The 20,707-nt window shown below is 51.0% G+C and overlaps 8 protein-coding genes across 8 annotated transcripts; 4 read left to right on the top strand and 4 right to left on the bottom strand.

Annotated features, from left to right (window-relative positions):
* Positions 1–463: 463 nt before the first annotated feature.
* Positions 464–1,246, bottom strand: CORC01_03729 (oxidoreductase-like protein; the record flags this gene model as incomplete). Its single annotated transcript, XM_022615378.1, has 1 exon — positions 464–1,246. One exon carries the CDS (start codon positions 1,244–1,246, stop codon positions 464–466), a length of 783 nt encoding a protein of 260 aa, XP_022478043.1.
* A 650-nt stretch (positions 1,247–1,896) lies between these two features.
* On the top strand, positions 1,897–4,057 carry CORC01_03728 (uncharacterized protein; the record flags this gene model as incomplete). The annotated part of the gene is made up of 2 exons (XM_022615377.1): positions 1,897–3,868; positions 3,924–4,057. 2 exons carry the CDS (start codon positions 1,897–1,899, stop codon positions 4,055–4,057), a joined length of 2,106 nt encoding a protein of 701 aa, XP_022478042.1.
* A 77-nt stretch (positions 4,058–4,134) lies between these two features.
* Positions 4,135–5,174, bottom strand: CORC01_03727 (uncharacterized protein; the record flags this gene model as incomplete). Its single annotated transcript, XM_022615376.1, has 2 exons — positions 4,135–4,145; positions 4,613–5,174. 2 exons carry the CDS (start codon positions 5,172–5,174, stop codon positions 4,135–4,137), a joined length of 573 nt encoding a protein of 190 aa, XP_022478041.1.
* Positions 5,175–9,307: 4,133 nt separating this feature from the next.
* Positions 9,308–10,402, top strand: CORC01_03726 (uncharacterized protein; the record flags this gene model as incomplete). The annotated part of the gene is made up of 1 exon (XM_022615375.1): positions 9,308–10,402. The coding sequence occupies one exon, from the start codon at positions 9,308–9,310 to the stop codon at positions 10,400–10,402; it is 1,095 nt and encodes a 364-aa protein (XP_022478040.1).
* A 946-nt stretch (positions 10,403–11,348) lies between these two features.
* CORC01_03725 (uncharacterized protein) lies at positions 11,349–11,864 on the top strand (the record flags this gene model as incomplete). The annotated part of the gene is made up of 1 exon (XM_022615374.1): positions 11,349–11,864. One exon carries the CDS (start codon positions 11,349–11,351, stop codon positions 11,862–11,864), a length of 516 nt encoding a protein of 171 aa, XP_022478039.1.
* Positions 11,865–12,224: 360 nt separating this feature from the next.
* Positions 12,225–12,560, bottom strand: CORC01_03724 (uncharacterized protein; the record flags this gene model as incomplete). Its single annotated transcript, XM_022615373.1, has 1 exon — positions 12,225–12,560. The coding sequence occupies one exon, from the start codon at positions 12,558–12,560 to the stop codon at positions 12,225–12,227; it is 336 nt and encodes a 111-aa protein (XP_022478038.1).
* Positions 12,561–13,464: 904 nt separating this feature from the next.
* On the bottom strand, positions 13,465–16,003 carry CORC01_03723 (uncharacterized protein; the record flags this gene model as incomplete). Its single annotated transcript, XM_022615372.1, has 3 exons — positions 13,465–13,857; positions 14,952–15,551; positions 15,875–16,003. The coding sequence occupies 3 exons, from the start codon at positions 16,001–16,003 to the stop codon at positions 13,465–13,467; spliced, it is 1,122 nt and encodes a 373-aa protein (XP_022478037.1).
* Positions 16,004–16,681: 678 nt separating this feature from the next.
* On the top strand, positions 16,682–20,412 carry CORC01_03722 (uncharacterized protein; the record flags this gene model as incomplete). Its single annotated transcript, XM_022615371.1, has 3 exons — positions 16,682–16,731; positions 16,786–19,456; positions 19,519–20,412. The coding sequence occupies 3 exons, from the start codon at positions 16,682–16,684 to the stop codon at positions 20,410–20,412; spliced, it is 3,615 nt and encodes a 1,204-aa protein (XP_022478036.1).
* Between the last annotated feature and the right edge of the window lie 295 nt (positions 20,413–20,707).

Raw genomic sequence — 20,707 nt, 5'->3', positions numbered from 1 at the left:
GATCCAGATACTGAAAGCCATAGTAACTTGGAAATGTAGACAAGGAAGTGGTAGATGACTATGGGTATGCTGAGCATAAATTTGGCCCTCTAAGCTTGACAAATGTGCAACCGAGCTGTTGGTAGAGTCTGGGGAAAGTCTGCAACTTTCAGACATACTCTGCTATATTTCAATCCTTAGAAGATGTTGAGAAGTGGATGTACTGCTTGCGTCAGCCACTGGCACAGCTAGGTGAGGCCGATGGCTTGCTTTTTAGAAAGATTGCGGCCGTTTCTCGGCCATGTAACAATTCAACATCATGCGGCTTTCGACAACACACTGGATCATGGATCATGGTATTGCTTATTGTAACACATGTCTATGGATGACGCTGATGATGGCTTTTTAGGACGATTGCCTCCGACGCAAGCTATGGGATGAAGAAGAAGGAAAAAAAGGACCAAGAGACCAAGTCCCGTTGTCCTCAGCCCCCAGTTGTACCCTCTTTTTCATGCACGGCTTTCAACTTCTTCTCCGTCTTCATAAACTCTCGGATGCCTACGGGAACATCGTCGTAAAGCTTCTCATCCCACATATTCTTGGCGATCTTGGGATCCTGGGGCACCCAGTTGGTATCGGAACCGCCGCCGTCGTCGTCCATGGTAATAGAACCGCTCGCGCCTTGTCGCTCTCTCAACTTCAGCTGTGCCTCCGCATTCGCCGCCGACCAGTCTTCCATCTCCTCCCTGTACCGTTCCCACACGCAGTTGACGCAGCCACTCATGCAGCAGTTATCCGGTTCCTCCGGCCGTGGCGGGATAATGACGCCAGCTATCGTCGTGCTCTTGGAGCGCATCTCCTCGAGACGCTTCTGGCGCGCGGCGGGGCCGGCCAGGGCGGAGCCGAAGACAATGGCGGCCTTTTCAGCCGCGGTTTGGGGCGGCGGCGTCGGCACCGGCTGTGCGGAGAGAGCTTCAGCAACGGGCTCCGGGGTTGGGTATGGGGAGGGAGGCGACGTCTTACGGCCTTGCTCCTGCTTGTGGACGGAGGAGTTTGGGGGCTCCTCGGGCTTCACATCGGGGATGGGTTGGGGGTCGTTGAGAATCGCATCGTAGTAAGGGCCTAGCGGGTGGGCTTGGGTATGAGAGGGTTCGATCGGAGCCGGGCCGGTTTGCGACTGGCTCGTGATGAAGGCACCGCGAGGCACACGAGCAGCGCGCGACACGACAGGCCGGAGGCGGGGGAGGAATCTGGCGGGTGCTGACATATTGATCGTTCTCCGTTGGTAGTCCAATTCTAGGTGGGTTGAAGCTCAGAGACTCGCATTGTTGGCGTTGAGTGATGCAGGCCTGCTATCACTAGAGAGGCAAGAGAGGCCAGGGCGACAGGAATGCGGTCATCCAAGCCGCGGACGTCATCGGTCTCAATATGATGCTTATGTAATGCGGGAGAGATTGTCACGTGCTTCCGCGTCTGGTGAGAGCAAGCTGCTGGAGGAAGGCGGCGTGTATGAAAGTCAGGACAACTTCTTCGCTGGATGAAAAGAGAGAAGAGCAAAAAAAGAAAAATGTTTTCCTTCCGTCTGAAGAAGGAAAAAAAAAAAGGGAAAAAAAAAGGAATTGAATCCGATTGGAACCAAGTAAGATTTGGGGGATGCCTGCACTTAGACTCCCGTTCCTTGGAGCTCTGTACAATGTACGGACTAAGGTATGAGCATCTACCCTGTTTACCTTCTTGAGCCGGCCCAATCAGGAAGGCGGTGGGGTCGCATGTACACAACGCGCTGCCTCCCGTCTGCACCGGCTTGACGAAACCGTCGCGAGTCCCGCCAAGGTCGACATCTACCACCGCCAGATATTTACGAGTGGCCAGCTCCACGCTGAAATGCTTCGATAACCCTCACGAGCACCATTGAGTATGGACGAGTCCGCGCCAAAGCGGGCGAGGGTGTCTCCACGCCTCAGTAGCCAGCGCGATAACGACAATAACGAATCGACCACTCCGCCGGACCCTCCCCCACCACGATCGAGAATCCCCAGAAGGCCATCCTTCGCGTCGCCAACGAGGTCAAGCCTCTCTCGGACGAATCCCGATATCCTACGAAGAAGAAGTCGAAGCCGTAGTCCGTCAAAGGCGGTTACCAGCAATCAGTCAACGCAATCCATCACGCAAGATGTTGCTGGTGAGGATTTGGCCGCCCAAGCTGAGAGCCAAGCAGAGCGATTCCTAGAGAGAGGACCTGCGCGGCCAAGGAGTAACATGTCTGGTTCAACGGCATTCGAATCGACCAACCTGGGCTCTCCAGCTCGGCGGATGGCTATTGAATCGAGGGTTAGCGGTGCCCTGGCCTCTAGGCCCCGCCGATCGGGCGGCATACCAGTTCCCAGGCCACTTCCCGAACCCGATCCCAATGACGACGAGGATTTCAACCCTTTCGCTGGTCGCGTCTTGAATCGCACGCCGCCTCGCCACGGTACCTCTCTGGGGAGAGCACCTCCCCGACAAGTCGAACCTGAGCCTCAGCCAGAACAAGAGCCCGAGCTCCCGCCGACACCGACGCAAAGGGGCCAGGCTGACCCTGTTGTCACGACACCTCCGCGCGGCATTCATGATACACCGTCGAAAAGGAAGCGGCGGACTGCATCACCATCTAAGAGCTCGCCGCTCAAACAACCGCCCCTCCGACCACCAGAGTTCTCTCAGAAGGCGCAAGATCCCTCCAAGAAGGCCATGGCACGCGCCGCGCGAGACAAGAGCCCGGCTCAGCTGACAAAGAAGACAAAATCAAACAAAGGACCTTCTGGGACACACGAGGCCCGTGGGATCCCGGTTCCCGATCCGCATTCGGAGCTCAAGGAGACAAGGGACGCGCTTCAGGCGGAACTCGCCAAGTTGGAGGCCGACCTGGAACTTGCAACCGATGAAAACGAAAGAATACGTAAAGCGCAAACTCGTCGATCCGGTGATGTACAGCCGTTGGGACCCTCTCGTCAAAAGTCACTTCTCGACTTGCTCCGCCGTCACCTTGTACCATCCGAGAAGGTAGCCACGCCAGATGCTGCGCAAGAATGGTTCGACATGGCCATGAACCCAACATCATGGCTTTCATTCGGAATCCTTGGACAAGCTCAACTTTCCATGACGAAAGCTGATTTAGAGGATCTTCCCCCTCCGACATCGCACCACCCGATACAGATGACAGCCGTCGACGAGCTTCCATACCTGCAAGCCTTCACTCCCTTCGAATTTTCAGCGACAACAAACATGCTGCCGAAAGAAAATGACTCTGACCCTCTGCTGCGGAGACACAACATCGTCGTCAGATCGGCTTATCCAGCGGGGCTATTCACGGCGAAGATGGAAATGACCGTCGATACTGAGAAATTTCAGATCAAGGAGCTCGCGGTGCCCCGCCTGGACCCTGCAGCCGTTGCGGAACTCGGCCCATTTATCGAAAAGGTCACGAGCGGAGGCTCAAACACTCACATGAACCGAAATGTTAGCGTGGTTACTTGGGCAATGTCCGAGTGGTATAGAATCGCTGTCGAGAGGGCAAATATGTGGCACACCCTGGACAGCGAACTCGGCGACAAGGAGAAGCTGGCACAGAGCGTAGCGAGGATAAGGACAAGGCGAAAGAAGCGAAGGAGAAAGGACGACGAAGAGGAAAGCAGCCAAGATGCAGATGCTACCCTCGAGAGGAATCGAACCGAGCACCTCCCTCGTTCAGTTCTGCTCCCCCATCTCGGAAGGACAGCCTACGAGATTCCTATACCGGGTGCCGTAAAGGAGGAAACGTCGTGTTTGAGGATACATTGGAGGATTGATTTTGACTGGACTGGTGAGGCGCAGAGCAAGGTTGGGTTGGTGATTGGCATGCCTGGCAAGTGTGAGTACCTGCGAGAAAGAGCCTTACATCACATCTTCTGACTAACATTTACTAGGGCATTTAGGCGACGAACGCGGTTCACTTGCGGCAGCGTCCAAGGTCTTTGAAAGATTTGTGCAAAGTAACGAGGGACCAATGACGGCCGTACGAACTGTTGTTGCATTGTTGGCGGGAGACGCGTTGTCTTGACGGAATACCACATAGAGAGAGCACTGCTTTGCGCGAGGTACCGTGTTCAAGTTTTATGGAAATATACTTATTTTCGGTCAGACCTCGTCTGTGGTCACGCATCTAGAACTTGTGCAAGCTTTCTAACGCAGGAATCCTTGACTTTCTCACTTTCTTTCTCACTCATCAAAGCCCCTTCTTAGGCACTTGAACGACGAGAAACTTGTCACCAGAAGGTAAGTCCGTCAAGTAGGCCGCCGCCGCCGCCGCCACCTCGGCAGCCATGTTATCTGTTCGGAGGATATCCTGCACCATTCCCACCGCCATTGCCACGACTATTGGCATTGCCACGACGATTGGCATTGCCACGGCGATTGGCATTACCACGACGATTGGGGCTGGCACCATTGGGGCCATCGCCATTAGTACTGTCATTAGTGCCACCGGCATCTTGAAGACGAATCCATTCAAGCATAGCACGCGTTTGACTGTTTATGTGCTCGACGTCAAATTCCACAGGGGGGGCGCCCGAGCTGTTGCCGCCACCATTATCATAGCTAGTACCGGGTATGATACCAGGAAAGCCAGGCCAATCCGCCGCCCTGCTAGCAAATGAAGGCCCGTCGCTGTTGACCCAATCGGCCATGCCGTTGGTGTTGCCGTTGACGCCGCCATTATCATAGCTAGTACCGGGCGTGTAACCAGGCAAGCCAGGAAAACCCGCCGCCCCGCTAGCAAATGGAGGCCGGCTGCGGGAGCCCCCATGGGCCGTGCCGTTCGCTACGACGGGGTCCGTGTGCGTCGGAATGCGCGGCGCATCACGTAAGGGGGACAACGTTCCCCGCGGTCCGTTTTGAGAGGGTCCGGACCTGGTTCCGTTCATGTCGGTGGGCGCGGGGCGGTCGAAGGCGTCGGCGTAGGTTGGGCCGCGGGAGTTGTCGTTGGTTGTACGGCCGATCATGGCGTTGCGGTTTTCGCGGATGCGGGACCTCATGTGTTGGTACGCTTCGAGGGATCCCAAGTCCGTGGGTTCCGAGTCCATGGGTCCCGAGTCTATAGGACCCAAGTTGATGGGGCTTCCGAGAGAGGCGCCTTGGTTGGAGGGGCTGTTGTCATCGTCGCTGCTGTGGTCCGACATGGTCTTGAGTGTTGGTTTTGTGGTTTTATTTCGTTGATATGGACGTCTTGTGCTTGTGATGATTTGGTTCTTTGATTATATCTGTTTCGTTCCTGATGGTGATCTTGAGGGATAGGCAAGAGACTCCTTTTTCCATTTGTTTCACGACGTTTATATAGATCTTTCTGAAATATGTTGAGGTGAATCAGTGCTGGCGGTGCCTGGCGGTGAATTCAGAGTTGGTGATGTGGTGGCTTTCTAACCGAACATGACGACTTCTCATGTAGGACAAAATTTGCACTCGCCATTCACTGTGCTACTCGAGTGAGGATTTACCTGTACAAAATCCTTTATCTGTCGAACAGGGCATCTTTCCACGAATATTGTTCGGTTTCTCTAATCTTTGACTTCCAAAAGTCACCGGCTTCCAAAGCCTTCGCCCGTCAAGCTCTTCCCATGTGAACAAGACGGAATGCTGGCATGTTTCAAGATCCACATTACAGAACAAAGTGACTTGAGTTGGGAAGCTTAGAGTGACGACCCGAGGTCCCTGACTTTACCACAGCATGAATGCAAAATGAAAATACCATGCAGTTGATGCTTGATGCAGGAGCAATGTGTGGCTCCTTACGTTGCCCATCGTTGCCACTCTAATATTCGTAACAACGACAGTGCAGGTACTTAGTCCAGTCTGAGTGGAAGCTTTCAATGCTTTGAAATTGCTTTCGGGTTGCAGGCATCAAATTCAAGGCCTAATTTGTTTGAATTCTAACTGCCTAGATCATTTCAAAAATGGAACGCTGCCTGCTCCTGGTCTCCCTTTCAACCTAGAAGCCAGTCTTCGAATACTGCCTTAGTCATCTCATTTGATTTCAAGAGGGGCAAAAGAAAAGCCTCCTGCGGCCGGACAATGACTCAACCTCTGGGAAACATTTCGTCACTTATGGAAATGACTGGACGCCTAAACTGATAGTCAGAAGCCGCAACGACGTTTTACATCCACTTCATTAGGATATCACTTCCTTGTAGCTTCTTCCCCGGATATACGACTACTCACTTGGAACTACTGTATATAGGTACCTCAAGTTGCGTCAAGGCTTACTGCCAGTTTCAAGCGTTCATGTTGGACTTTCTGCTGCGGATGCGTCGATCTGCACCGTTTTTTGATTGGGATCTTGAGTAATACGGCGGATAGATAGCATATGATTTGAGCAGAGAACATGAAAAGCATAGCACCTTGAAACTGGTCTCTCTCCATAGAGTTCTTCCCCCGTAGGAAAGAGAAAGGCCACAGCTGAGATGACAATATGGCATATCACGGACGACATCTCAAATTCTAGTTCATCCAAGGCATAGGTATCTTTTTTCCGTGATGGATTTCAGCGAAGACTAAGAAACAAGAAATGAAGATGAATTGGCAAGGACCAATCCTCTTCAATCAATGAGTGGGCTGGGCCTACTTGTATTCGGTTTGTTATGACATCCCCGGCCAGCGAGCGAATGTAAGTTCCTTAGATGTTATACGCTTCCTAACACCAAGCTAAAGATTGAAGGATTCTGAGACGGTCCTCATCCGCCACTGAGTGAAAAGGGCGCAAAGGGTCACTGGGCTTGTTGTGGCTTCAACGCTGAAAGAATAGATGAACGGGGCCATATATTCGGATCCTAGAAAAACATACAGTTGACTGCTGGTATTGTAAATTCGCTTGCTGAAATTGAGTTTTTGAGCAAAGAACACTCGAAAAGATCATTTCGTTCACTCTCCCAAATTTGATCGCCTGGTTTAAATTTTAACAAATCCTAACAAAACTAATTCGCAAGCTTGCAATTTCGATAAGTGTCACTATTCAAACGTCAGGCCATCGAGTGATTGCGGTAATGCCAATTGCGAATATCAATCTTGCGCTGTGGGTTTGACTCAAAGCTATCTCTAGGCAGCCAACCTTTGCATCAACTTTTGAGACCTTCATTATTATTGTACGTTCTATCCATCAATGGACCAAGCTGGTCCGTTTTCCGCGAGATTGTACCAGTTTCGTCACTGCAGCGCTGACCTATGACACCGCGATCATGGCAGGATGACGGGATATGGGTGCAAGATGGAAGTCGGGAGAGATTAACGAGCTTGTGGAAACGAGCTGGACCAGGTCGGTGAATATTAGTAGGAAATGGTCGCCATTACTGATAAGCATGTTGCGGAAGAGAAAGGCAAGTGAAATAGCCTAGGGAAAAGTCAATGTCTGGAGACATACTCTTGTTCATTGCGGCATGGTTTTTCTGAGGTGTGCGTTTGGAGTTTGATGGGATTCTGTGGCGCCTGAGGAAGCCTGTTGCAACCCTGCACAATGATATTCCGATGCAGACGACCTACTGCCTGGGGTTCACCATACCCCATACATTATTCGCTTGAAATGGCCTCCTCACTGTGAGGTGTTCATGATCTCTGGGCATTCTCGTAGGGCGTGGACTTGGAAAAATTCATCTAAATGTGTGTGGTGCACCTCGACGTCGGAGATATGTTTGAGATATTAATATCAATGGCATACGAGTCTGGAATGTTACAGGCCGTTGAAATTTTCATCTCAATATACTATTAACCTAGTCATAGGCCACCCTAGGCTTAACCAGAAGCATCACAAGGCCGTAGTCAACTCCATTGGCAGTGCCGGCTTTGGTGAGACCTGGTGATGTGTTCAAAGTCGCAACATTACTCATCCAAAATGTATAATTGATGTAAGATATGACCACATGAAAAGGCTCGAGGCGGGTATTAGTATCTACTCTCGCACTGATAGCTTCAAGCGCATTAAGACGCTAAGAGTTAACTTTGTACCTCATGCATCCTGTTCTTCCAAAACCTCACGTAACCGTTGCTGGTTCACATCAAACACCACGATCCGCAAGGCATCATACACGAAATGCATCACGGAAAAATAGTTTGTAGCTGCTCAATAGCTTGTGTCTCTATTCATCAACAGTTCAAATACCAACAGTTCCGATCCCATTACGCACAATTAGACACCGCCGTGGCAAAAATAACATCAAAAGATGACTCTGCAGGAAAGGATGTTAGTATACTGCTCTTGTTTCTATGCACGATGTGTTCAACTGACCTGCATCAACGCCGACGCCTGCTGCAATCATTACATGCCCGATTGATCCTGTACGCTCCCACCGCGTTCTGGGGTGCAGGGCTCTTGCAGAAACCGCTCTTTCCTGACTTTGTTGTGTTTGTCCCGCATTTATACGAGTACTGTTGGAACAAGTGAGAGCAGCTACCATAAAAGCAGTACCATCCGCAGGGACAATTGTTCGGGTTGCCGGCGTCACCCACCAACACTTGTGTTATAACAATTTGAATTTGAGATGGATCGATTAAGACTGGTTCGTTCTGCATTTTTGAAGGCCTAGAATAGATGAATGGGCAGGCGAGATACGCGTGTTTAGTTTTAGGGGCTGAGGACTGAAGAGGGAATCTGGTGAAGTGGGACCCACCAGCAGCCCGGGCCAGCTTTATAGTAAGGTGACCTTTACGTTCAACTATGAAATCAACTTGAAGATCCCTGGGGTTTGTTGGTATAGCCTTGCGTTTGTCTATTTGACGGCACTGTTGGACGTTGCCTGCATGTGGTCATCAAGAAATTGCATTTTGAACCGCCCGGTTGTTGGTCGTGTGAGTGCGATCGCATTTATGATTGGTCGCCACATGCGGTGGGCTGACAATAACAGGGCTGGCCGCCAGTGTTTGTGCAACTGTAGGTAATCGCGCGGTTGGTTAATAGAGAAAGTGTATATCTATTTAAGGCGGCCGTCCAGTCCTGCCTTACCCCGCGCTTACATGGCACAGGACGTATTGCTTCTGTCCGCCTCAATCTTTGCCCCTTGCTGATAGCTCCAGCTTTGCTCACCTCAAACGGGCGATTAGGAATCGCCTGCTCCACCCTGGGAAGGCGTTGGCTTTTCCTCTGGCACTTTTTCATAATCTGTCTGGTATCACCGTCCCTTCGACCACATCGCCAACTCTCGCCACAAGCTACCACGACATGATCGATCCAGAATCCAGGTACTTTGCTCCTGGCGGTGCCCTCCAGCCGGGAGGGCCAAGCACATGGCACATTCTCGATTGGGACCAGAGGCGAGTAATCGCCGTCACCATGGATGAAGAGCAAGACAGCGAAGACCTGGCCATCGAAAATCTTAAGAAACATATCGACACTCTCCCGCCTGATGTGTACGCAATCCATATCTCTCCAGACGGAAGTTTGACTTCCATGTCCACCGACCCCGAGGATGACGAGACCACTAGCGTATATTATCCGCCCCTCGAGGAACTCCAGCGGCCAGAGGGCATCAGAACCATCATTCGCTCCGACCTGAAGGAAATTGATCGGCTTTCTCCCAACGTTGATCTTGTGTCATACCAAGCAGACCCTGGCGTCAATGGTGAGCGAAAGGTCATCTTCAAATATTATTTTATTGTACAGTTTCTGCATAGGCTATGGCATGAAATGAATCTGTGGATGCGCCTTCCCCAGCATCCAAACATCGTCCCCTTCGATCGACTTGTGGTGGACGAGCTGAACGGCCACGTTGTTGGGTTTACGACTGTCTTTATTCCCGGCGGCACAATTGAAGAAAACCCATCACGCGTATTTAAACTCAAATGGCTTGAGCAATTGACTCGTGTTGTGGATGACCTCAACCTCAAGCACGGCATCATGCATCAGGATATAGCTGCACGGAATCTGCTGGTCGATCCGTTGGCAGACAACCTTTTGTTGTTTGACTTTAACTTCTCGGGTCGTATCGGAGGCATTGGGCATGTCAACGAGCGAGACGATGTCAAGGGTGTCATATTCACCTTGTACGAGATCATTACCCGCGACGAACATTTCAGGAAGGTGTCCCATGAGCAGCAGAATCCTGCTGATGTTCAAGGGTTGACCACATGGCCCAAGCACCCAGAGGTGCACCTCGATCACCCTGTCTCGGAGTATCGAGCAGTTCTGGATCATTGGGTAAAAGGAAGGCAAGAAGGAAAGACAATTTCTGTTTATACGGAAGCGCAGGAACCTGTCGACTGGCCACTAATCGACGGGCCCCCAAAAAAGGAGCTTGTCTTCTCCGATGGGGAAGGCAATCCAACTACGGTGATGGGAGCCAGCTGGTTCGACATTCGCCGCGATGAGCGAACGAAAGGCAGCGTCATGCTGGACTGGCAGCGCCCACCACTAGATAGAGCGGTGTGAAACATGTATCCCCTGGGAGTGTTGTAGTCATGGAATGGAAGCGAGATAGGCACTTTCTTGACGATCTTGACTACACCTGCAGTTGATAGAAATGTTCTATGCATGGATTAAGCAGAGGTGGATAACGTGAAGGGTTTCTCCTTGAACGTGTACATGCATCATTCAGCAAGAATGCCCCAAGGTCTCCAAAAATCAACCGTAAACAAAGACTGAAAGGGATTGTCGATGAGACTTGATCGGCTTCGCAGCAAAGACCGAAGTGTTACGAAACTGCATGTAATTGAAATTAGCCACGCTTGACATCACTTTGATTCATCAGATCATCATTCGCTAATAGGCGCTTCCAGAAAATCGTGGGGATGGGCACCTGTGTGCACAGCATATACCTCGTTATTAGGTTGATCCCCAAAGCCAGTAACGTCGGAAAAAGACATCCTAATTTTTCGTTATGCTGTGCCTGAACGACAGAGGGGCGTCAAGTATGATTGTGGCTGACTGGCGATGTGTTGTGGTGAAGACAAGAGAAGGCCCCTGAGAGACGGAGCCGGCTGCGCTGAATAATTGGGGCCATTTATGGCTATTAGACCAATGAAAGCATCTCATCTGGCTGGATGACTCCGGGAAATCATCAGGCCGCGGACTCCGTAAAGATTTGTCCTTTAAGGCTCTAGCAGCGGAAAATAATCCCTCAATCGTTCACTCATTGAATTAGGAAAGGCTCTTAGTTCACGCATCCGGAAAGCACTTACACACAAATATCTTCGAGGCAGTTTCAACTGTTTCAACTTCCGTATGCGTAGCTATGGCGGAATGTCCGACCGGGATCCAGGTCTCTGCCGATTTGTCCGAGTTTCTGATATCACCAAGCGAATTACTTGAACAAAGACCGACCATTCACAACATCGTCAGCGGAGCTATGGTATTCAGAATCAAACCTGAGCAATCCATGAGCGGCATCACGAAAGAGAATGTCTACGAGATTCTGCTACTGAAACGCTCCGCGTCCGACTCGTTTCCCCTGAGGTGGGAAATTCCGGGAGGCACCGCGGACCTTGGCATCGATCAGGATCTAGTACAAGTCGCTATTCGTGAGCTTTGGGAAGAAACTAGGTTGCGAGCGCTGAAGGTCTTTTGCGCGGTCGGTTTAGGCCTCCCCAGTCATGTCAGCAACCTCAGCACGCTAGTCGAAGGAGAAGATGTCACGATGGACCAGACGATGAACTTCTGTCTGCTGGCAATTGATGGTCTGACCTGGGCAGTCTCGGCATTTATTATCGACGTAGAGGACTCGCAAGCGCAGATTGTATTGAGGGAGGATGAGCATTTGCAATGGGCATGGGTCACTGAAGAAGAGGTGAAGCAGAAAATGTTCAATTCTGAATCACTTGGACAACTTGACTTTGTCACCGAGGCTATGAAATACATGATCTTGGAAGGGTTCAGGCTAAGGAGGAAAATATAAAGCCATCTAATTTGCCAATTTATGGAAGAGTTCAGCTCAGAAAGACATCCGTTTGATGTGTCTCACTCCGAGAGTCCAAACCTTTGGCCACAGGGACATCTCTGTATTGCACATTCTTATTGATACAAAAGTGAACAGGCAATTCAAAGGAACAGTATGGTGAGATTCTGTAGGGTGGTTCTGAATGACGGTGGTTTTCGGAGATGGAACGAAAAAGAAAAAGGAAGGCATGTACCCATCGTCTATAATTTAGATATTTCCATGAACAGCTTTCATACTCGCTCTCGTCATCTTCATAAACCAGCTTTGGGCTCGAAGTAATTAAAGCTCTAAGTTCTTCATGGATCGCATTCACTATATCTACCGCACTTCCGAGACACTTAGGATGAGCGTTAATGGAGCAAACGCATAAGGTGTGGTGGGCGCAGTGGGACTGACTCCGACCAGCTGCGCGGACTTGATGCATATGTCCTCCAACTCAGCACAACAATCACTATTTTTGCAACGGAGGGAGACGAAATTCTCCAGCATTTCCTCATTGCTTGCCTTGCGAGTAGAATTCCCCTTATCAACCCAAATCTCCTTGGGATCGAAGTTGCCCACCACGACCTCGGCACCGCTCCTCTTGTAATAACCCGGGCGGCTGACTTTGCCGGCGACAATGTTGGCTGGAGGCTGGGCTTCATAAAGGGCCATATAATGCCTGTCCGGTTTGTTGTGGTATCGTTCGTCATTATGGTGAGGCTCAACTTCAAGATGTTCGTTGTCGCAATATGCGTTACGACATATCTGCGGTCATGCTGCCTGCAGCTCTGCAGCGGTCTGACTTCGCGGATTCTCTGCAACGGCACAAGCTTATACTTCACGGGGCACACGCTTCTGGACAGTTGGCCGGCACCTCCGTTCTCATCTCCATGGACGGGCCGAGTCGATTGCCTCACATTTCGGCCTTGCCAAACCATGGCTGGAGGACACTCGTCGCACTGACAGTCAAAATCAGGCTTCTGCATCCATCCGTTTATCCAGTCGGTATCATGGTCGTTGCTATACTCATTGACAACAGGATGGGGAGTGGCGCCTACATTCCCCTTCGTTGTGCAGGTAATGAGCCCTAGGTTCTGATTCCTGACGACAGATGCATAGCGGATGCAAGCCCGAGGGTAGTCGTAGCATTTGCAGACCTTGGTTATTGTACTGCGGGCAACAACCGTACGCGTGGACTTATCTCCCTTCCTACGAAGCATCACCTTCTTCGCGAAGCTGCTGACCTTGTGAAAGATATGGCCTGATGGTTTCATTCACTCTATTTGAATGACCTTGATTACATGATGCATTTGATGAAAGCACGAAACATCAGATAATCCCGGAAATAAAAAAGAAACGTAAGCAACTCATAAAGGAAGTGACTCTTATTTTTTGTGTTTCACGAGAAAGTGTGCCTGAAACGCATATGTAGAGCCTATCTGAAGGTAGCAGAAGAGAGTGTTGGGTGTTGAAGGTAAACTTGAAGAGTCTACCCACACCGCTGGGTCCGTGGCGAGAAGTATGTAACCAATTAACGAGACGTAACCCGGCCGTGGCTCTCTCAATTCTGATATCTTCATGGGTTCCAACCGCTCAGCGCCTTCTGCAGAACTTCGATCCGGCCATTGAGAATTGGCAGGGTCTCATCAAACCAAGCGACGGCGTTCTTAGGTGACTTCGCCTTCGCCGACCGGCTCATACCAAGCAAAAGATATGCTGATGCTGGATCCTTCTTGTGGTAATATTCGTTGAGACACAGTTGAATGGCTGCCTTTTTTGCCTTATCGGTCATAGACGCGGGTGCCTGTTGGGACAAATAGGACAAGCTTCCGTAGAAATCGTCAAGGCGCACACACTTGCTCTTCGAGTTGGGAGGTTCCTCTGCTCTGGTGTAATAATTGACCTGCCCGGTCTTCAAGTAGTATGTGTCGAAAGTTGTGTTCTGCTGTTTGGCGCATGTGGCGACTGCCTGACACATAGGGAAAATGTTTTTAGCGTAAGTGGTCATATTGTCTGTTTGATTCTGAGCTTCTGCGTTGAGGGGATGTTCGATTTTTCAATACTGACGCGAAAGTGACGGGAAAAGACCAACGAATTTAATTTATCGTTGCTGAAGTTGTTGCGATGGTTAAATTTCCAGAGCAAAGTGATTGCAATTGCGGAGATATAGATGCTTGAAAAAGACCAGACTTTTTATATTTATGATTGAAAGCCTTTGACATATGTATCATACACTTCATCTAGACAACTACAATGCTGAAGCCTACTTCGATGGGACGATCGAAGGCCCACGGACTCATCACTCAAGAACTAAAGGCCATCCCCTGAGAGCTGAATGCAAGTGGCTGGAGAAGGTGGGACCCCGGTTCCCACCCCGGTTCCCACTATCTAGTGTCATCACATTGGTGTCTAGAACCAACTGCACGTGTGACTTTTCGGAGCTGTTACTCTAGGTACCTTATGCAGTGGCTGGCTGAGAATGTTTGCCCAGTAAGTGCCATTCTGAGTTCGCCGGGTGCGGCGGGCGTCTCTCTCATCGCTTCTCACATTCGCGAGGAACTATCGGAGGAGTTGCAAGAGCAGTGGAGAACGCGAGTCCAATCTTCCGCACGCCTTGTGGCTAGCTGAGAGAGCTTTCCCATTGCCACTTAGACCTCCGCTGTTCTAGCTGTTCAGCTGGTCGCAAACAGCGCATAACTAAGCCTTCTCATAGGTCGCAGTCAACCCTGTATTCATTAGTTGTGCATCTAGATTCCCATCAACACCTTCTGGACCCTTCGCAGGTGATAGTGTGAAGCGAGCTGGATACTATGCAAGGGCCAGCTGAGGACTGGACGCTTTCCAACGACATGGATTACGGGAACGAGACTAGGTTCCGACGCCACAACGCTAACTACTTCGATGCCGTTACCCGGTTGCTCAGTGCTCTCGCTTGCTCAACTTGGGACCAGAACTCGCAAACGGTGCATGCGCCATCAACGAAAATTATGTGAGCGTGCTAAAGTGGTGGTTGAGATGTCAATTGGGTATGTCTCTGTTTAACCGTACATGTGTCTATATTACGTTCCGTTCAGTGGTCCAACGAGCTACGTCCCTAAGGGCGCTCATTGGCAGCAGGATCAACTCGACTACGATGCCTCTATTTGTCAAAAAGTCGCACTGCGCATTTGTGAGATGGTCCCCATGAAACATGCCCTGGTCTTCCAAGATCTTGATACTCCTTTCGAGCAAGTCTTGCGATCGTAGAATGACCTCCTCGGCATGCTCAGAGAGCTTCTCAATGTCCCTTGAAGTCTCCATCGCGACATTCCAATTTGTGTCGCTCAGAGTATCGTAGCCCAGTAGCCGCATCTTCTTGCCAGCCGAATATGTGTAAAAGTCCTTTGTCCACCTATGGCTCATCTCAACAAACAGGACTTCAACTGTGAGCTCGATACCATATTGCTCAACCTTCTTCTTCTCGAAGGACGAGCTGCTGATCATGAGACCGGTGTCTCCTCCCAGTCGGTAGCCCCAGACAAAATAATCACCGTACTGTTCTGTGAATGCTGTGTAACCTCCTCCATACTTTAACATGGCCAGAGCTTCATGACACAACCGAGGGTTGCGTTCGAGCTCGACCACACCGCAACGTAAGCTCGCCCGGATGGAGCTCTTATCTGACTGCACGACTCTTGTCAGTTGAGGACAGTAGAGATATGAAGATCATTTCGTACATCATTGTTTTCCTTAAGGTCTTCGTCGTAAGTGCCTTTGACGGAAGCCGAACATAGGATCGGCAGACCTACTCCAACACCAAAGCCAAGAGCAAGGTGCTTACTTGTCTCGGTCTTCCTCGATGTGCTTACGGAGTGGAAAGAGGAACTGCTCCCATAATCGCTATGAAGAACTTTTGGGATCGTGTAAAAGTCTGAGAGAATGAATGGATTATTTTGGAGCCAGGGATCGTCAAGATGCTTCGATCGGAAACAGGTTCCGAGGCGGACCGCTTGCTTCTTCCATGGAAGGACCACAGGTACTCCTTGGGCAGTCTGTTGAGCCACCCAGTTCGTGTCTTCTTCGTCGAGTTGAAGCCAGTCGTCAAACTCGTTGTCCTGGATTTTCTGTCGAGACATGGCAGCTGTTGTTTGCACATGGCCTGGACAGACTGTGGAGATGCATTCATTACCAGGTGATGCATTTTCAACTCGTTGTCGAACACGGCCGAGGAGCATCGGTTGCGAGATGGACGGGACGCAGACCATACTAGGCAAAAGGGGCGTTGGCAGATCCGTCGTCTAATGTTGAAGCTAGCGGCCATCCCCGCCTTCAGCTTGCAACATCACACGGCCTGGGCCGTTCGGGTGATTTCGAAAGACGCCACCCCTGAGGCTGCTTGTCCCATGACTCAAGAAGCTAATCCATTCTCCTCTGAGCTGAACCTGCGGTCCATCTAGGTCATGTTCCAGACGCTGGTTTCAGGAGCACCACGATTGTGTCCACGTAGGCGTGGGCGGCTATCACCACAAACTATCACCACTAGCCTGAATTTCTGAACTCAACCGAGATGTCCTCTATGCGTCCTTGCAAAGACAATTAGCGATACGTACACAGGCTCATTTTTCTGTTCTTGAGGTCGTGGATTAATCACCCGCGTTGCTGGTTGTATGGTTCCAAATAAAGATGAAGGACAATTTCTCCATCTCCGTCCTTGCGAGAGCAGCCCTTTCTCTTCAACGAATTTCCTCGCTACCATTTGGCCTCTATAGCATATTTTTCCTCGTCACGCTGGAAAACATCCAACACAATTCAACATGGCTCTTCTCCTTGCGCCTTACACCAACGCCATGAGGCTTGGGCAAGGGTAAAGTCCACCAATATTTCACTCTCGAGGGTGCCCCAGCTAACATTGGGACAGCTTCAACTCTTATACCCAGCAAATATGTGTCGATGATGCCGTTGCCATCGACCCTAACAGAGCGGAGAATATCGTCACCAATGATGGTACCACTATGCGAATCGTGGCAGAACTCACTGGCAAGCCAAGCGCCTGGAACCGAATCAAAGAGGTGGTCAAGGAAGGGCCCCTCGTCGAACCCGGGCCTGCCGAAAGCGAACTGGACACCCCGCAGGACTCATCGTCGGAAGCAATTGTCAAGCCCACAGGGCCAGATCCTAAGGTGATTGAAGCGGCCAACCCAGCACCAGGATCTGGCGAAGCTGTTCAAGAAGAAAAGGCTTCAGTGTCGGACGAGGTGGCCGAGGAGGTGCTTACTCCTGAAGTCGGCAAAGATGCAGCTCCAGCAAGCGAAGATTCGCCCGTCAGCGAGCCAGAAGAGACAGTCAAAGTGCCAGCAAGTGAGAGTAGCTCTGTGGTTGAAGTTGATCGCGAAGACGCTGCCGCTGCCGCAGCAGCAAATCAAAATGATAGCCAGGCTGCGCCAAGCAAAGCAGAGCCTTCTTCTACCTTGCCGCCTCCTGCTGGAGAAGGCGAAAAGGCAGGACAGGAAGTCGCGAAGACAGGCAAATCTGCCGCCCGTACATCTCGGAACCGATCGTCCTCTGTAGACAACAAGCAGTCGGTTTCGACGTCCGCACCAGCCATTCGAAAGTCGGACAAGTTCCAGGTCAAGGAAATACCATCTCGGCAAGCTCAAAAAGGGGTTCTCACAGTCCCTCAACATCTTGATGAGCTTGCTGTGGAAAAAGCCAATCTGGAGAAGGCAGAGAGGCTCGAATTATTGCAAGAAGAGAAGAAGCGCATGGCTGAGCACCGCGCATACCAACGCGAGCTTGAGATGGAGGGACGCAAAGAGCAGGCGCGAATTCGACAGGAAGAAGCAAAGGAGCAAGAGGAGCTCCGCGCAGAGAAGCGAGCTTTTGAGAAGGCTCGCCGTGAGGCAGCGCAGAAGGCCATCAATGAAGCTGTGGCAAAGAACAAGGACGCCTTGACGCTTGAGGAGCTGAACAAGATCAGGGCCCAAAATCAATTTGCGGATCGCTTCGAAGGCATTATGAAAGAGGACAAGAAGTTCTACTTTGACCCATCTTCTGGTCGTGGCACAAGTCAGACTGTCACCTATTCGAGCAAGTTCATTGACAAGCTCAGCGACATCACGGAGGATATGTGCATTTCCGGCGCTCTCTCTGTCAAGATGGCCAAGATCGGTGGCTCCGGTCGAGGATCGTTTGTTGACTCTGACAAATTCAAGGAAAGTGACTTGAGCTTTTATGTCAGCGTCAAAGTCATCAACCAGACTGTCAACTTCAAGGATGCGCTCGAGTTCAACAAACTGCGGTCAGTTGACATCGCCTCCGACGACTTCAACAAGGTGTATGGTGACAGCTTCATCTCAGGCTTCGTCGAGGGAGGCGAGTTCAATGCCGTTGTCAGCATGAAGGTGCACAACAAGGCAAAACTTCTCGACATCAAGGCCGAAGCCAAGGTTGCCCTCACCACAGGGCCCGTCGATATCACGGCGGAGGCCAATGTTGGGATCGCTCGCACCAACCTCGAGATGAACACCGAGACCACTATTCAGGTTAGCTGGTGTGGAGGTGGAGTCATCAAGCCCATGGACCAGCCTTGGAACTTTCAGAGTATCATGGAAGCTGCCGCTCGCTTCCCTGAGTTGGTGTCCCATTGTCCTCAGCGCACCTACGCCATCCTCACAAAGTACGACACGCTTCGCAGCTTCGTCGCTTTGCGCCCAGCTTCGTTCTCGCCATTACAGTACGAGAACGCGCAGATGTACACCAACGTGCTCATGGACGCATTCATGACATACAAGTCTATCTACAAGAAGCTAGGTGATCAGAGTTTCAGCATCCAGAACAAGATTCTTGAGTTTGAGCCCGTGGATGCGGCGCAAGCGGAGGCCTACAAGACTGCCGCGATAGAGGCTGCAGCAAAGAAGACGCCTCTGATGGTTGAGCTCGAGCGTAAAATCGACACGAAGCATCCGCGAGCGGCAGAATTTCAACAGTACCTGGGAGCACTTCAATCCGCTGTTGACATATCTCGATTTGAGGCTTCTATGAGAGGCATCAGCGATGCTCGTAAGTTTATCCGCCGTCAGATGGTCTACATTGTCAACGAAGTGGACCTCATTGAGAAGGACCCGAGGATTGCAACCGAGCAAGACCACGAGGAGCCGTTTCAGTCTCCCCTCATGTTTGAAGAAAGATTGCCGGCTACTAGAATACCGGATCGCCTAAAGCCCAGGTCTGATCCTCTTGGTGGTCGCCGGATCATGGCCAAGACTCAAACCGAATCAGAGCTCGAGGAAGAGCAGAAGTCTCAAGAAGCAGCTGACGCGGATTCGCCGCCACTGTACACCATGGAACAAGACCTTTCCCTCGAGGAGACCGCTTCTCTGGATAAGATCAAGGAAAAGTGCCCGGGAATTGGGAACCACCTGAGAGTTTCTACGGCAGTTCCAAAGGCGGACGGTGGAGTGCTCTTCAATAACTTGGACTTTCTCTTCCCGGAGTGGCAGGTGGAGCATATCACCATCGGAATTGGCATGGGCCGCGTTGTCTCAGTAGAGATCAAGTACGACAATGGGTTGATTCTGCAGAAGGGTCTGGTGAGTGGATGCGGCTTTATCAAGGTCGCGACCTGTCGTGCTAACAATACATGTGTCTTTAGGCTTTTTCCGACGTCAAGTTCAAGACTCTGAAGGAATTCCAGTCTGGCGAGCGCATTACCTCTGTGGCAATCGAGGTAGGTGAACTTGCGTCCGGTGGTACGGGAGAGCGAGTGTTGTCAATCTGCATGTACACCACTCGCGGCCGTAGACTACTGGGGCAAGCGGTCCGGAACGAAGTGCTATCGACGGACCTGGTGCGAAAGGACGGCGTTGAGTATAAGAAGGCGCACACAACTTTCGTCGATGCAGCGTTCAGCTCTGGAACGTTGAAGGGCTTCTTCGGCCGGCTCGACATGGACCAAAAAACAGGGGGTCTTTTGCGCGTCGGTGTGATTTGGGGTGCCAACACCACGAGCACATCGGCTCTGACTACCACCGTGCAGGAGGTCGCGCCCATCTACGATACCGACGAGATGTCTACCGCGGCAACTATTGAGACCTTCCGTGGACAGGTCCGCACCGCCGAAGACCAAACGCGTTCTGTCAGGACCGAGCTCTCGGCTGCCCAGGATCGCGAGCGCTCGCTGAACGAGAAGAAGACGCAACTCGAGGAGACAATCCGGAACCTTGATCAAGAGAAACAGCGATACAGCCAACTCGCCAACACAGCAGAGAATAGCCGCCAAGATGCTCAGGATCGCTTGAACAAGGATCGGCAGATCATCGTTGGTGCCATCCAATACGGCGGGAGGGATTATATGTTCAACCAGAAGATCCACAGCAAAGTGCGAGAGTATGTCACCAAGGGCTGGACCCTTGAAATCTCGAATGGTTTCTTTGAGGAGGACCCGTCACCTGGTAATGGCAAGAATGGCATAATTACTGTTTGGTCTTCTCAGTCAGGCACGCGAAGTCTCCAGGGAGGCGAGGGATCATCCAGAGTCCTTCTCTGATACCATCAGATGTTCAATGACGGCAAAGGCCTGGACTTCACAATCTTTCACAGCAGAAAAGCCGGTGCCAGCAGGGGACGGTGTAATTCGGGACTCGTTGAAGAATTGACCCTATGTAGACGCTTAGTGTTTGAATCAAGCAAATCGATGACCTCCATGTTTCTTTTGAACCAAGCTCAGAGTCAATCATAACTACTATGGCAGTCTAGCGAAAATGGCAGTCGAGGATGACTTTCAATTTCCGAAAGTGAATCCGTGAATACGTGTGATGCCACTGTTGTTGCTATTGCTTGTA

Source organism: Colletotrichum orchidophilum (genome assembly GCF_001831195.1).
Source record: "Colletotrichum orchidophilum strain IMI 309357 chromosome Unknown Scaffold_23.1, whole genome shotgun sequence".
Taxonomy (NCBI): domain Eukaryota; kingdom Fungi; phylum Ascomycota; class Sordariomycetes; order Glomerellales; family Glomerellaceae; genus Colletotrichum; species Colletotrichum orchidophilum.
The sequence above is the reverse complement of the archived record's forward strand: the minus strand, read 5'-3'. Positions and strand labels throughout refer to the sequence as shown.